A 17369-nucleotide genomic window follows, 5' to 3' on the forward strand; every position below is an offset into this window, starting at 1 on the left:
CCTGTACAGCTGTGGGGTTCAGGTGAACAGGGAGCTTCAGAAGGATACTCCGCATTCCATTTCGGTGTTATTACATGGAAGGCCACTTTTTTGGTAGTTTAGGAGTCGGGCTCAACAACACTATCAACTCTATCAACAACAGTTGGGTTTCGAAAGGTTTAGTCAATCTCTCATCCGAATCTTCTATACCTGTATTCTTCCTCCCTCCTGTCCCTCCTCCCTACACCTCCCTCCCCCTATATCATTCCATGCTCCTTAAATCCCTCATCATTAACATGTGTCTGACACATCAGCGCCATGTATTTCTCAACACACCTTCCCCACCCCCCCAAACTGTTGGAAACACTTTCTAATTGAGCCCCCAGACCCAGGAAATTGCCAAATTTGTGCCAAGATGAATGGGCCTGGCAGGGCCTTTTTCACCCAGCCAAATTAATTCTCTGGTGTGTCGTGCTCCCCTATACAGCCCATCCGTCAAAAGCTCCCTAATCGATTTATTCACAGCAGACTCCCTCGCCGTCTGTCCGCCTGCCGCCGTCGCCCCTCACCTCGGCTCAGCTCCGAGCCAGGGGCCCAAACCTACGGTTGTCTGGGTCTGCAGCGTTGAGGTGCATTCGAAAGAAAAAACATACAAGCAAAACAAACATTCTCAGAATGGAGTTGTTTGTGGAGGTATTTGTCCGACCTAGTGGGTGATGGATAGAACATGGGGTGAGAATTGGGGGCGGAAATGACTGGCACGGACCCGGCATCAACTCCGCTTAAGTTAGCTTCAGTTAATGTAGTCTGGGCACGCTCTCGTCTGGCGTTTGGCGTGTCTGTGGTGTGGAAGTGTGCATGTGCAGCCGGAGCATGATGGAGTTTTGATGGCCATCCCCCTCTGTTGCCAAGGAGCCCTGTCAACCAGCGGAGAGGAACATTTGCCGCCAGAGAGTCCTCCACTAACCACCAGCTTGTCTGAAGGCGGGAGGTTAACCTTGTCTCTGATTGGACACATTGAAAGAAAGACAGACAAAGACAAGGCTTGGTGTGATTCACAAACAAAGAGGAAAGTACATTACCCCCGACTGAATGTTTTAAAAGTGGTTTTGGGCCGAAACAGAACCGAGTTTGGGTTTTGTTGTTTTAAGTTTGGGAACAGCTGAGCCTCAAGGGCACAAAGTTACATTTCCTTAACAGCGAGGGAACGCTCTGTGCGTGCTCGGGGCTCTGATGTGTGAACAGACTGATGCCCAAGCCTCCATGCCTGTGCTCTCCCAGGCCCCTGCAGGTGAAAACAAGCTTTTCCTATTTGTTTAAGAATATGAGATGCAAACACGTTCAATGGCGACTCAGCAGGAATAAAGAAATAAAGTGAATTTTCTCCTCATTTATTGCATCCATTGAAAAATAAAAGGGGCCAAAATGGCTGCTGTGCTATTTTGGATTGCCTTTGAGAAACAATTAGTGGCTCTTACAATCTCCCCCCATTCTGGAGGAACGGCCCCTGGTCTACTTCTCGGTCCACAATTGATGTTTGGTTTATCAGCACCTTCTTATAAAGCAGCACTTCAATAAAGTATATCACCCTATTTGTGGGAGTAATACAGTCCAAAGCGATCCTCAATTACATATAAATGACACAGCAAATTGGAAAATTAGGAGGGGAGGGAAGGGTAATTTGCTCCAAAACAGACTAAAACCAATTCATTAGGAGACGGCAGAGACAAGACTGGGTTCTCTTTCTATCTGGCATCTGAGGTAAATCAGAGTTTGGGGGGTTTGGAGAGAGACACCTCTAACCCTCTTGCCATGTTTTAAACTGGTACTGAAATTCCGTGTGAAATGTAGACCACGTCATGATTTACGACAGCAAGTAAAACGTGGCCACAGTATGCACAATATGTATGGGATGTATGCATATTATTAAAGACATGGAAACAACTGAGAATGAAAGGAAAAAACAGTAAAAAAACATAATATATTTTTTCTTTTAAAGAAGAACTAAACACACCAAATTGAGCCTCAGTCCATCTCAAATCCTTGCCTTTCATGGGTATAATGCTTGGATTAGGGACAGGCACTGAGAGAGAGGTATGCCAGTGAGCGATGGAACACAGGTCTCAGTTCTCTGAGCATTCTGTTTTCATGGTCATCTCAATGGTATTGAAAGAATACAGAGGACAATATATGCTGATTCACCTTCAAAAGAATAGTTCTCGTAGAATTTCTTGCCATGTGTATGTGCAAGAATCTATACTATTAAATACTTTTATAAAGACTTTTTTTCCATGAGACTATCCACAGTGTTTATTCTATAACTCTAACAGTCCTTGAGAGATGGAGATGGTGGTTGGAGATGGTAGATTCTGGCGAGATAGGAGTGTTATTATTCATGATGGTTGGAGTCTGCATGGGAGAGGTCAGAGGAGATTGGTGGTAAACAAGTACCCCCCTCCTTTCTCACACACACACAACACACACACAGGTTTGCTGCAGCAGACAGTCCATCAGTGTGGCTGTCTCTGTGTTCCAGGAGCAGAAAACCAGAACCAGAGTTGACGTGTGTATGAGTGTGTGTGGCCAGAAGTGCTGACCTTGCTGTTCCCAACGCAGACGGAAGGCCTGTTTCACTGTCATGCATCAGAGACCTGTCAACCTTGAGACCCCTGTGCCCGACTGGTCAGCCCGGAGACGTGTTAGGAGTGTCCAAGTGCCTGCTCCTCTCTTCAACCCTCCTCTCCTCAGCAGAAATACACTCCTGTTGAGCCTACTGTCATAGATTGAATCTTCTCGTTCTGATCAACTTTATCATTAATAGTAAAAAGTATGTGTCATTTTGTATGGGTGACATTTCTAGATATTGTTCAAGTGAATTTCCTTATTTGGTGGTCCCTTTTGACCTATGCGTAGTAAATCAGTGAGATGAAACAGTTGCGGTCACATTGTGAATGTGGTGTGACCATGGCAGGTGAAGGTTAGGAGAGAGTAAACCTGTGTGCATTCAAGCATCCAGTTCATTCAACGACTCATCTCTACCATCGTATTTACTTTGGCTGGGCTCCTTGTGATGCTATTGTGATTTATAATAGGTAGACAGGCACATATAATCCACTTAAAATGTAAATTCATCACAAAGATCATGCACTGTCAAGGTTATACAAAAGTCATGATCTCTGGCAAGAACCTCCAGGCATGATCAGGACTCACTCATCCCTTATCCCTCTCAAGGCAGAACAAGGCACAATGTTGTGCCTGATTAACACATAAAGACTGTGCACTACAACAGATTTCAATTGGTGTATTGGTGGCACATGAATGAGTAATTGATGGCAAATTACTCCTTTGTAAATTGGTGGTACATGAATCCTTTTTGCTCTCTCTATAACATCTCTCTGTCTGTTTTCAGCCATAGTGCGGTCTTGAACCAACCCAAACTAGCTACAGAATCACCTGTCAACACCTACAGCAGGTGACTGCACAGCATTACTCTGAACATGCACCAACCTGGCGTGTTCGAATGGTCATGTGACCTGGGATGGGAGGACCACAGAAGGCTCACCAGCTTGAGTCTGGAGAGGGGAGGGGTCAGATGGTGGTCCGAGTCTGAGGCTCAGGCCCAGCTAACAGCCCTGCTGGCTTCCCAGGGACCCCTCCATCTCTTACACCATCTGCCCGCCTGCCTCCCTGTTTCTCAGTTTCTGCTCTTCTCCTCCTCACCCAGGGAAAGTGGGCGAGACATGGTCGGCGAAGGGCAACCATTTTGGATCGAGGCCAATGTGCCATCACTTCCGTCCTGCTTTTGGATGACTGTGTCTCAATCACTCACTCTGTTATCATTAGGCACGTGTCAGCAAAGCAGGCGGCGATTTCATATCATATCATCTCTTTCATACATATTCATGTTCATATTCATGTATGAAAGAGAGGGAAAGAGAAATAGAGATTGAGAAAAAAAGAATGAGAGACAGAAAGTACCACCAGCCACATGTTGGCCAGGAGGATGTAGTAAAAAGTAACTAAGACACAGTGTGTGAGACAGACCTGAGAGTTCCATGTGGCTTCACTCGATGCTGCCAACATGATAAACAAGAAATGCACAAACAAACGACACAATCACAATGTTCACACTGTGATACGACTGTTTAAAAACATCAACAAAAACGAATTTCTCAGCGCATTCAACTGTGCCATCACAAAGGACTTGAGCGGCCCAAGGACTTGCCAGTCGTGTGTTGTGGACATCGATGCACATTAGAGTGAGTCATACTGCTGTATGGCCAATTGGAAATGAATACATATGTTATGAACTGTCACAATTTATATGATCAGAAACTACTTTTCATCTAAGGTGTGTCTTTTCTCAGTTGGGTTGATGAAAAGCTATTTTTTACACTTCCATTCTCATAAGACTTGCTATATTACCCGGCTGAATCTATCTTCCCAGAAATCAAAGCAATAAAGGCTGTATTTACTCTTATCTAAGCCCCCCCAAAACTACACTACCCGTACATTCTTGGCAAGCTTTCACATGAGAGACCAGGAGAAAAAGTTTCAGTTATTTCGATTTCATTTTTTTTCTTTGTTCTCTTTTATTAAAAGTCTGCTGTATTGTCAGTCCGAAATGTAAAATGTTCGCTGCCTGGTGTGTAGCATAGATTACACTGATCTGATAGCCTGACAAAGTGTAGAAATCAAAGAATGTTGAAAGCTATGTTTTTAGACTGCTGGTCCACAGGACATATGTCCAGATGTCTCCACTCACCAGCCTTATATTCTCCATGGAACAGAATGATCTACTACTGCAGGATTTCTTTTCGTTATTTCATGGACGAAATAAAAATATAATGCTTAGTTATACTTTAATTGTGTATTTTATTGGCATTTTTAGGAGCCTTAAAGTTCCTGTATAGTGCCTAAGGGTGATCTGATATGGTCAAGTCAAGTGGATTGTGAAAGGTATATAAGTAACACCTTTATTTCCTTCCATATTAAATAACTGCACTCTTACAATGTGTTACATTATTTTTCCAACAACATACCAAAAAAAACATGAATATAAACTCATTCAGGCGTGTTTTCATACCTGCAAATTTGAATATGACCCCAAGTTGTGTTCCATAAGTATTTAATTGTGCTGTAAAAGAAGCCATGAGTTAGGCCGAATCCCAATACTCCCCCTTACCCCTTCCCCTTACCCCTTCCCCTTAGTTTTGCGGGTTCCCGTGAGAGCTAGTGGTGTCCCAATACTCTTTTGGAGCTAGGGGAAGGGCTAAGACTAAGGGGTATACACCCCTTAAAACCAAGTAAGATCGGGAGCTTACTTGAAACCTAGGGCTATGTGAAAAAATGTGCGACTGGCAACAATGGCGACCAAAATCGTCCAGAGAGTCCGATAAATGTTATATTATCGGCTTAATTAATCGATAAAAAAATTATGACAGTCTTGTTTTGTGTTATATACAGTCATGAACATATATGTTTGCAACCATTTTCCTAATTGAAACGTTTCAAAAAATCGCTAGTTTGGTACGTTAATGTTACAGTTCTGAATCGCACAACAGTCCCGTATTTCTTTGACTAGCATGTCTACAGTTGTAAGTAAACTCCATTAGCAGCGAATTTCGTTTAATATCAGTGCATAACGCTACTTGCTTTGGAGATATCGATACGTGCTAGATGACGTACCTGTAACCAAGTGGTGTCCCATTTCCTAGGGCTATGTAGCCCTTACCCCTTACCTTTCGAGGGCCAAGGGGAAGGGGTAAGTTAAGGGGAAGGGGTAAGGGGAAGGGGTAAGGGGGAGTATTGGGATTCGGCCTTAATCCTTTTAACTGGTCAGCAGATCATTTTTTGTGGAAAATTTGGATCACTAATGCAGTGCCCGTGATGCCCATGGCTATGATCCAGAGTTTGTGCCTGTTCATATAAAATGGTGGTGGCACGTTAAGATATTCATATATAAATAGACTATTTATTGCAAATGCAAACAGCGCATCCATACACCTCCACACACGACACTGCACCTCCTGGGGTGCTGAGCAAAACACCGGCTAACTTGCAACTTCATAAACACTGACATTTCATCTCCTGTCCTTCATGTAAAAGATTCTCTACTAATAAAAGAGGCAGACAAAGAACATTAGCAACTGCCGCTAACCTTGCTTCAAGGGCAGGAGGAGGTTCCCGAGGGGTCGGATCTATCAGAGCTATGATTTATAGGCTTAACCATGTTACAGAGCTCTGGAGTCAAACACAGGGAATCTTTTTCCCATGGCGGACATAGATTCTACTGCAACACATAAACACCCATTGTTATCACCCATGTAACTGCAACAACCATGTTTGTTATAATGGATCATCAGCTTAGGTTTAATAAACCTGTTTTGGCCTCTTTGTCAGAAAGGGAATCAATAGAAAGGCTATGTATTTGTGGTCACAGAATATAACGATAACAAATGTGCACATGGGCCTAATAATTTGATATTAGGTTGCGTGTGGTTTGACGTTATCTCGTTAGCTCACCTTCATTATGTCGTATTTCCCATATACCATCTTCATAGCAGATTTAATGGATGGGGAAGGTTTGTTGTAAACCAGAAGAGTCATAGTCAACATACCAGTTTATGTCAGTCAACAACATGCAGTATCTTACTGATCCACCAACCCTCCTCCACGCAATGACCCCCAGGTAAGAGGTCATCTCAAGTCCCCCCTCCCACCACATACATACTTTAAAATGAGCCTCTACAAATAGACACGCACACGCTGCCCATAGTCATGGACATGCTACCCATGTCAAAGACCCTAAGAGGTTACTCAGCCTGCATTCGTGACCTTCAATCTGTCACATTTTCCCATGCCATCATACCCAGGGTTCCAGACTATGTACATACACAGTTAGTCAATCATCACTTAAAGACTGAGCTCAGGGTTCATGACCTTTCACCTTTATATGGTGTCTGTGGAAATCCTCAAAGGACTCTTCTTTCCCCCAGCAAGAATTTAACAGAAACATCATCAGAAAAAGAAAGGAGAGATGGAGGGATGAGGGGGAAGAGAGAAAGGGTGGGTATTAATTAAGTGGAAGGGAAATTTGGTTTTCCTAGGAGTCAGCAAAAGGTGCTTCTGTCATCTTATTACCATCTACCTATTTAGCATCTTCCTGGTGTCTGCTGGTAGAGTCCGTTACTCCCACAGATCCAGAGGAGAGGAGGGTGTGTGGACTATACCCTCTCCTCCCCTCCCCTCTCGTCTTCTCATCCTTTCTCTGCTCCTCAATTGTGGAAGTCCAGGAGAGAGATGCTTATGCAGGGCGTTTTATACCTGGGCTCTTCTCTCAGAACATCCCTGGTCTCACGCTGACAGTCAGTTCAGTACATTAAAGGCCTATTCAGCCTTTAGCTTCTCACTGTCAGCGGGCTGGAGGACCATTCAGCCTCTAGCGACCTCCTGCTGTCAGGACAGGAAAGGACTACTGACACATTCTGTACAGCTCAATCCAGCCTTCCAGCCTTCCCTTCCTTCTTCCTGAGGGCTGCCGGCTTTCCGTGGGTGGCTCTGCCTACTGAATCTGCTCTCTGTTTCATCCTCCTGTTGAGAACGCAGCCCATCCACCGAGCAGCTCAGAGGAAACAGCTGAGTCTGTCTGGGAGAGCAAAGGGCTGGGTAGGAGAGGAGGGGAGAGGAAGGGAGAAGACAGGATAGGAGAAGAGAGGATAGCAGAGAAGAGTAGGGGAGGAGAAAAGACAGCTGACCCTGTCCTCTTTTATCCAGCTGACCCTGTCTCCACACACAGCTCACTAACTCTCCAGCCTGTCAAACCCTGACAGACACCCCTTGCCCACGGTGACAGGTATCCACTCGTTTATTTTATTCATCCCCTCTTCTCTCTCTTTCCCCCCCAGTCTCTGTTTGGTTAGTGTCTTGGTGTTAGAAGGCGCAGAGCTAATTAAGGACATGACTGCGCTACACACCTTCGTCAACTTATCTCCCCTGTCTGACATTTCACGCCTAACCCCTCCCCCCCCTCCCCCCCTCCATCTTCCTCTCTCACCCCTCACTTCCCTTCCTCCTCATGTCCACCCACCCATCCTTCTCTGTGCATGTCGATCCATCCATCATCCAGGGCCCGTCACTGTTCTCTCTCCTCCACTGTCATAATGCCAGTCTCTCCTTCCTTTGTCTTTCTCCTTTCAACCTCCCTGTCTCCTCCCTCTTCTGCCCCCCCCCCTCTCTTCCTCCAGTCCACCTGCAGCAGTTCCTTCTCCACCGGAGGGTAGGTCCCCCAGCACACACACACATACCTACCCACTAACAGGATTTATTTACTAATGATCTACAGTAAACGCTTACTCCAGTTTTTTCATATTCTTCCCCTCTCTCCTCCCCCCTCTCAATGCCCCCCCTCTGCCCACCACCCCGCATTATAACCAGTCTCTCAACAACCGTCCCCTATGGACTTCTCACCTTCCATTTCAAACCCCTATCACCCCCTCCTCCATGACCTCGCCAAGGTCAGAAGAGTCGGTCTAATTGGCCAGTATCAATTAAAAGCTGACACCTGAACTCTGTGGGGACAGGTGGGGCTAGTTAGCTCCGTCTCCATCCCGCCTCCCCACCATCTCTTACACCTGATGGCAGTTTAAACATCAGCAGCCCACCCGCCCCCCACTTACACCCCCTGGCGAAAATGCAGACACACTCTCTACTGGGACCTGGGACTGGGAGTTAATGCCTTTTTAATGAGAATGGCCAGAATGTGACAGAGTCTAACCGCTGGAAATCAGTCTCTTTTATTCTCTCTTTCCCTCCACCCTTTTGCTCCCTTCTCTCTATCTTTCCTTTTTTCTGTCCTTCAGTGCAGAGTATGGACACGCATTAACTGAAAGGCATGTAACAGTAAAACATCCCGACGTAGAGAAAGAAAAGGGTGAAAGAGTGAGAGCTAGAAACATAACGGAAGGGAGAATGTGTGTGCTTGTATGAAATGGAGAGAAAAAGAGTGTGCTCACAGTAGGCAGAGAAAACAACGTGAACACAGTGTGCAATTAATAGACTATCCTTCGTTTGATTTGTTTCATTGACAGAGATGAGAGAACCAGACTAGAGTAGGATTACTGTGGATGGGCTCACATTAGAATATTCACTTTATCCAATATTAATGTCTTCTGGGAGGATAGTCTAATAGCCTATGAGTTATGCTGAAATGACTCATAAGTGGTGAATTGTGAAAAGGCTGATCGGAGACAAAGGAAACCAGCCGTTTCATTAAAGCGGTCAAATGAAAATAATGAAAGGGCTAAAATATTAAAAGAGCTTCTGAAATATGAACAACGCAATCTGCTTGGGTCTGTTTCTCACCGTTAGTCAGTCAATCAGCCATGGCCATGCGTGCCACATACATCACCGACCCCACTAAGACACATCGTAGGCCTGATTCGTAATAAATCAGTCCGTCTTCACTTATTTACATCTTTCTGCACTGCTGCCCTGAGAATCATCTCCTTTCTCCTTCCCACGCTATCACACGTGCTCCTCTCAGAAGAACGTCCTCGTACAAGGCCCTTTATCCTTATCTGCACTGCTGTGATCTCTCTGGTCACGCTATACCACTTTATTGCTATAGTCGAACCTCTCTTTTGGCCTACCACGTTTGTATTTTTCCAGCACCAGTGTGTATTCAAAGACCTTTCAAACAGTGTGCACAGCCATTTAAATCCTCTGGAGGGGCGTAGAGTATGCAGAGGGTCACTTCAGTTCTTGTTACTGATTGAGATATCAAAGTTATTCATGTAAGTAAATAGGGGCTCTGAGCTGGACTAAGAACGTTACTGCTACAGGGGGGAAGCATGTTCACTTCAATTAAGACAGACCCAGCTTTGATTTCTGGATGAATCTGTGTGTGTTAGTGGGTTTGTATGTGTGTGCTGTCTCTCACGCATGTACTGTATGTGTGTGCATGAGCCTTGCATCTGTGTGTGTGTGTGTGTTTGTTTGGGCTTTGTGGGAGGTCAGGATTAAAGCAGTTCTGTTGTTTGGTGAAGCGGGCAGCTAAAGCAGCTAAAGCACTCATTATTGGAGTATGACTGATGAGACCCAGACAGGCTTCTACTCATCAAAGGGATTTTCAATCTTATCAGCTCCTACACCCCTACGAGGAGAAAGGGAAAAGGAGGGATGGATAGAGTGAGAGAGCGAGAGAGCGAGAGAGCGAGAGAGAGAGATGATAACCATATGCAGAAGAGCATAATAGCCCCTAATGGGTGTATGTGTGAATGTGTGTGTGTGTGTGTCTGTGGATGGAGACACAGAACTGACAGTCAGTGTTGCATGTATACACTGCAGCTTTAATCAGGTGTTTAGACACTGTGTAAGTCCTACTTGTAAATTAAAACAGCTATTTACATTTTTTACAGTTAGCTAATAGTTCCTAAATATTACGTATTTTAGGTTTACGACAATAAACACTATATCATATTATAAAATTATAATTTTTCAAGGTCTTTGCATTGCTAGAATGTTTCACAAAGATGGTCGCTCAGTTGCACAGCTTTCTGCCTCTAATCTCTCTACTCCTCTCCCTCCCACCTTCCCTCCCTCCCTTCCTCCCTCCCTCCTTACCTTCTTTCGGCTGCCATCTCAAAGCCCCCCGCCGCCTTTAGTCAGTCAGAAAAACAGAAAAAATCTATCAGCAAAAACCTTTGCCAGGGCTTGTCCCAGAGAGATGGAGGTGTGAGTGTGTGTAAGACTGTGTTTGTGTGTCTATGTGGTGGGGGGCCAGTGATGAATACCGCAGCCTCCACCTCATTAATCAGCCCCTAACCGTCTGTCTGGGGGTTGGCTCAGCCTCCACAACACCTCAGCCCCCCCAGAGGGCTCACCTAACCCCCCCCCCCCTTCCCCCAGATTCCTTTGAATTCCCTCTCCAGGTACCAGTGACAGGGTCTTCTCTCTCAGCGGAGAGATGCTAAGGGGCCTGGGGGCTGAGACTTGGGCTCTGAAGATAACTATCTCCACAGTTTCTTCTTTTCCTCTCCTCCATCCCTCCCTCGGCCTACTCCCCTCTTCACCCTCCCGCTCCCCTATGTCGTGTCCCTCTCAGCCAGCCAGTGTGGACGTTCTCCTCTGGCTCTAACAAGCCTTCTGTCCTTGGCGAGGCTTCGTCATCATCAGTCAGGTGTAGCCAGGGAGACAGACACGGACAATGCAGGAGAGAGCGAGAGAATAGGAGAGAGGGGAAGGTGTTAGGAAGTGCCAGAAGAAAGGAGAGCGATTTAGGGTGTGGTCTCATCTGTATGTCTACGGTATCTGTGATGATCCATTCAATGTAATAATCCAGGCAATCAGGAAAGCCAGCAATTGCATACAATGTAAGAGAATGCTTTTGAGATCATAAAAACACGGTGGGTGTATGCGTGTGCATGTGTGTATGTATGCGTCACATGGGGCTGGGGGTGTGTGGAGAGAGACAGGCCAAGGGAGAGGGCAGTGTTAGTTCTCTCTCCTAGACATGCAGCTGTTCTCTGATAACCCGCCTTGCATCATTCCGTCTGGTCATCTCTGCAAGTGTATTACTCCGCCTGTCAGTCACTGCTCTCTCCCTCTTCTCTTTCTTGATCGCTCTCTCTCTCTCTCTCTCTCTCTCTCTCTCTCTCTCTCTCTCCTCTCTCTTTCTTCATCATGCTGTACACCTGACAGAAACAGGGAGAAATTGTACGTGAAGGTGGGGAGGAGCGCTTAGGGAGCAGCAGGCTTGTGTGTGTGTTTGTGTGCGCGTGTTTGTGTGTGTGTGTAGTGGAGGGGGGGAGGGGCTCATCTGAACATGCCTGCTAAAAAGGCTGGAAGCCATTAGCAGCTCTCCTCCCTTCATCACCCTCCATTCCTCCATCCCTCCATACTCTTCTGTCTGCATTCTGGCAAAGCATATGCATCAGCCTGTGAGCAAGCATGTGTCTTAGATGTCTCCTCAGAAGCCTGGTATTGAATCACATGTCCTGGGTGCTGTCTGCTCAGAGACTGGGAATGACTGAAGCTTCAGACACCCTCGTCATAGCTGATTCTGGCTTCAGATGAAGAGGCTCCATTACAGCTTCTGTTTCTGATCTCGCTTTAAAAGCAGAGACAGAGACCTGCAGAAAACCGATCTTCTGTATAAAACACCGTCAGAATTAGAGAATTAGGTGTTTGACCAATCGTCTGGATTAGAATCAATGTGTGCATTTGTTCCCCAGCGAGGGTAATGATGGTGTTGGCGGGTGGGGGGGTTCATTGCATAGTCAGTGGATCTGTTGAATTTATTGCTGAAGTAATTGAATTAGTTGGTGGCGCTAAAAATGAAAGTTCTCACTAGGCTTGGCATGGATGTAGGGTTTGAAAGCAACCACCTAACGTTTTCAATCTGCCTCTGTACCAAAACTCTTCATAAATCTCTACCCCCTTTAGACAAAGAAATTTAGCGAGTATCAGCCTATGTAATGTTGTACTATATGTTTCAGGGTGCTAGTTTCAGTTGCTTGCCAGATTTAGTGTGTGATAACGAGCCAGGCCACATGAAGCTATGTAGCTTAGGATGAATCTAAAGTTATGTTACTTTACAGTAACTCATGTCAGCTGCTTACCTCTTCCGACTGAAGAGTTAAGTTAAACGCTGCGTTACCTCGCTCCTTCACTTGGGTGAGAGAGAGATGTGAAACCAGAGAGAGCGTGGAGACCGAGTACTAATACGCCTCCACTTCTTCTAAGAAAAAACTAACATTAAATAGGTTGCTTTGCCTGGCCATAAGCACAGCACACGGCACCACTTTAAGAGTGCTGATTTTGAGTTCAAATACACAGTTACAGATCAAATCTAACTTTTGACCTTGTCAAGCCCTACTGCTTGTGTGTGTTGAGTGGTCTAATCCCGGTCTCACCCTGCCTTGGTCTTGGTCTTGACTCGGTCTCGATACACTCTGGTCTTGGTCATGACTTGGTCTGGGTCTTGACTCGGTCTCGATACACTCTGGTCTTGGTCATGACTTGGTCTCGGTTTAGGTGGTCTTGACTACAACACAGGTGTGTACATGTGTCTTTGGTTTTGTTTTTCTTTGATCCTGTGTTAGTGATGCCTGGTGGTGATTGGTGGCTTGTAGGCAAAATATTGGTGATGTCTGGGAACTGGTGAATGTGCAGCTGTTTGTCACTGCTGGATGAGGTCTGTGTTAACAGTGTGTAGTGGGCATGTGTTGTGTGTGTTGGTGGGATGCAGTCTGATTATGATTCTCATGTGTATGTTGTTTGGTCAACATGGTGCGAGGTGGAAATATTAGACCGTGTGTATTCTCCATACTGTGATAGCTCAGCAATTGTCAACAGATCAACCTGACCTTACTGAAGTACGCAGCAGTCTATTGACGTTTTTCTTTAATCTCTCTCTTTTGCTCTCTCTCTCCCTCTTGGTCTTTATTTTCTCTCACCTTCTCTCACACTCTCTCTGTCGCCTCCAATAAATCTCCTCCAATAAATCACTCAGAAAATTGCAATTACTGAATTGTGTGGGTGGGGATAGCAGTGAATGAGAGTGAATGAAAGAAAAGTGCGAGAGACACAGAGAGTTGCAGATTGGTCGACTTAGTGCAAACTTAACAGAGGTGAAAACCACCGCACCACATTATTTGCAACGACCAAGGCAGAGTGGAAAGATCCAAACAGTTATCGTTTGCCGTCTTTCATGGGGAGGTGAGAGGGAGCGCTGGTGGAGGTCCACTGATCGGCTCCTCCCTGATGAGAACAGGTGGAAAGACGGTGCGTGTGAGTGCGTCTGTGTGAACTCTGCCTAGAGCAGAAGTAAACATGCTCAGTTTGAGTGTTGAGGGTGAAAGGACGTCGCTCCCTTTCCTCTGCTCACTCAAAAACCCAGAGAGACGGAGAGAAGATGGGAGGAGAGAGACAGACCTCTGTTCTCCTGCGCAGCGGGCTCAGGGGTTGACAGAAGGAAGGCAGAAAGAAGCAGAGGAGAGGAAGAGAGAGAGTGGTGAGAGGGTAGCAGGGCAGGGAGAAAGCTGGAGAGACAGCAGGGTTCACTGGATGTATAGAAAGAATGATGAAGGCTGAGAAAAGGGCCGAGCGGTGTAGTGGGAGAGTGGTAGAGGAGAAAAAGAGGAGAGAGGAGAGGAGGAGGGCCTTAACCTGTCAGACCAGGCTGAAACAGACTGGAGATGTTATTGTGGTAAAGCCCAGCTGGGTGGGGATTTCCTCCGTCTGTCTTTCCAGCTCACACAAATACACACATACACACACATGCACACACACGCTCACACACACACATAAACTTCCCTCAGTCTATAAAACTTTTGATTGTCCTTGTTCCATTTAAGCTCGGGGGCATATGGGGTTCCATGAACTTTCCACAGGCGTGTTCGACTGTGCGATCCCCGTGATCACTGTGGTTGTCTCAGAGACAGTCGAGGGGCCGCTCGTTACCGTCTATTGTGAAGATCGTTAGCAGCCATTCATCTCACTCACATGCTCCACATATGTAATACAGACAACCTTCAATCAAACTTTATTGACACGTTTCTCTTCACAAAAGCTCAGTCGGGAACACTCAAACTCTGGGAATCCTCTGAGTTGTCAATGACTCACAGTTAACTAATTGGCCTTGCTTGACAGACAGTCGATGGCTCCCATTGGATAATTGATCCCTTCCCCTTCCCCCATCCTGGTGGTCACAGGCCCCATCTTCACACCACACCGAGAGAGAGAGAGCTCAGTTCAGTAAAGCTTTTGTGTGAATGTATTATTGTGAAGAAAGGATGTGGAGAGGGCTTGGCAGTTTGAGAGAGGAGAAGAGAGAGCGTGTGAAATAGTGGGAATGTGTGTGCTTGTGTGTGTGTTTGTGTAGTGTCTTGTTGGTGTGATATCCAATGTATTTGATGTGAAATAGGAAGCCGCCAGAGAGAGGCACAGTGATATAAGCAGGGGCCTCCTGGCTCTTTCCACTGAGACTTAGAAGTGCATTTTTCTCAGAACACACACTGGCACACACACACACACACACACACACAGACACACAGACACACAAAGCTCACAGAGCGAGTGTCCTCCATGTTGTTCATGGCAACAACCTAACAGGAGACAGACCCTCTCAGACCCGGAGGGGTAACGTTTATTAGTGGAGGGGGGGGAAAGCAAGCCCCCCAGACTAGTCGAATCTTGCTCTCTCTCTCTCTCTCTCTCTCTCTCTCTCTCTCTCTCTCTCTCTCTCTCTCTCTCTCTCTCTCTCTCTCTCTTCTCTCTCTCTCTCTCTCTCTCTCTCTCTCTCTCTCTCTCTCTCTCTCTCTCTCTTTCTCCTTCCCCAGTACACCCCCCTTTAATTTGAGTAATAATCTATCCGCTTAAACCTTTAGCATATCTATCCTTCTTCTTCTTACTGTACCTCTAGCCCTCTTTATCTTTCACACACAGTAGGGTCCAAAAGTCTGAGACCACCAGTCTGGTGCTTTTATTTTGCATTTGTTTCAAATGTTATATTAATGTTTTCATTACAAATGATAACTGCAGCTCAACAATTGGAATCAAAAATGTAATACTTGAAAATGTACATAAATGTCAGAATATAATCGTTTTTGGGATGCCCCCCTTTGTTGCTTCAATGCTTCCCACGTGGGTGCAAAACCTGATGACTTGATGACCCACGTCATCCCAGCATGACTTGACAATGTCCCAAAGATATTTAAAAATGAAAGTCACATTAAATGTTATAATTCTGTTATTCCCTTCCTCACCCATGTTCCATCTCTCCGTGTGGGTTAACCTCCAGAACCAGAAGATTTCTCACATTGTGAGTGCATCTGTTAACTCTGCCTATAGAGGGCCACCTTCTACAGTCCATGCAGGACACTGTCACAGATGTCACTGAACACACTCCGGCTACATACTGTGCACCAGTCTAAACACGCACACTCACACACACACACACACACACACACACACACACACACACACACACACACACACCTATCCCTCTCCTGCCCATGGAGAGGTCCAGGGATGCTGTAGAAGATGTCGAGTCTTAGAGATTAGTCGAAGGACTAAAATAGCTTTCAAATGAGACCGAATGGATGAATGAGTAATAAGGCACATCATGTCCATCTCTATTAGTGAGCCTGCGTGTGTCTGCGTGTGTCTGTGTGTGTCTGTGCACGTATACTCTAAATATGAGTTCTTTTGATTTATTCATACAAATGAGAAGTAATAACTCTTTAATCATGGTTACCTATTACCTATAATCATGGTTGCCTAGCCTTGGTGAGAGGAGAGATCTGCTGTTTAACAAGGCATGGAGGACTGCCCAAATGTCCCTCCCTCACGGTCTTCAAGGTTGTTCTGTTGGTCTCATGGCAACGGCCCTTGACGAGCGAACAACCTGGGGGTCAATCCCCCAAGTCCACGCGTTAAGATTTGATGACCACGATGCACACACAGAAAGGGGGGTTGAATCCATCATGAGCAGCAGCGGTCCACTGTGGTGTCAGGAGAAGCTCCCCAGCTATGGGGCCCTCCAGCTGGGGGTTGGGCTGGTTCTGAGGGCCCGCCTGGCCTGGCTGGATGTGATGGAGATGCAGACGAAATTTGTACACAGAGTACATGAGACAGAGGGAGAAAAGGGAGAGCGTCCGCAGAGAGGACAAATCACACATTTAGACAGGGTCGGTAATCAGCCAATTTTCCTTTGACGGATGACCCTGTTGTGCTACATAAATATTATACACAACCAGTGACATACACACACACCTAAAAACACACACGCCCACACGCACACACTCACTCACATGCACACGTACTCCTGCCTGGAGGGGAGACAGAGAGAGTATTCTGTTGCTAACAGCCGACTCATCAACCATTCCCCTAAAAAAACAAAGTCGCAGATCTCATCTGAACCTTCTCTGAACACTTGTCCCACGTTCCGACAACGTTGCCAGTAACGACCCCCCTATCAACATCCCCAAGGCAACACGTCAACGATGAGGATTCCTCCTTCACTGTGATGTCAACCTGTTAACGGACATCTGATCACCTGAGATTGCTTAAGGCAGGCGCTAGTCATCAGGTAGAGAAAGAGAGAGAGAGAGTGAGAGAGAAGAGGGGGGGGATGATACTTTACATTTTTAAGTGAAGAGGTGAAGTGGTATAGCCCTGAGCTAAACAGACGCAGAGCTTCTTAGATGGAAGGAGAAAGAGAAGAGAGAGAAAGGGAGGGAGTGGGAGAGGGAGTGGGAGAGCTGGAGAGAGGGAGAGAGAGAAAGAGGGATGATACCTTACATTCTTTAAGGAAGAGGTGAAGTGGCATAGCCCTGGGCTAAACAGACACAGCTTCATAGATGGAGAGAGAGAATCAGAGACAGGGA

At 46.1% G+C, this 17369-nt stretch overlaps 1 protein-coding gene across 1 annotated transcript in view; it reads right to left on the minus strand.

The window, feature by feature from the left end:
* Positions 1-16415: 16415 nt before the first annotated feature.
* Positions 16416-17369, minus strand: part of LOC124467419 (E3 ubiquitin-protein ligase TRIM71-like) — a 16517-nt gene continuing 15563 nt past the window's right edge. The window contains exon 4 of the mRNA XM_047019701.1: positions 16416-16565. Coding sequence (XP_046875657.1) covers positions 16416-16565 — 150 coding nt within the window. The remainder of the gene's footprint in view (positions 16566-17369) is intronic.

This window comes from Hypomesus transpacificus, chromosome 4 (genome assembly GCF_021917145.1).
Source record: "Hypomesus transpacificus isolate Combined female chromosome 4, fHypTra1, whole genome shotgun sequence".
Classification (NCBI taxonomy): Eukaryota; Metazoa; Chordata; class Actinopteri; order Osmeriformes; family Osmeridae; genus Hypomesus; species Hypomesus transpacificus.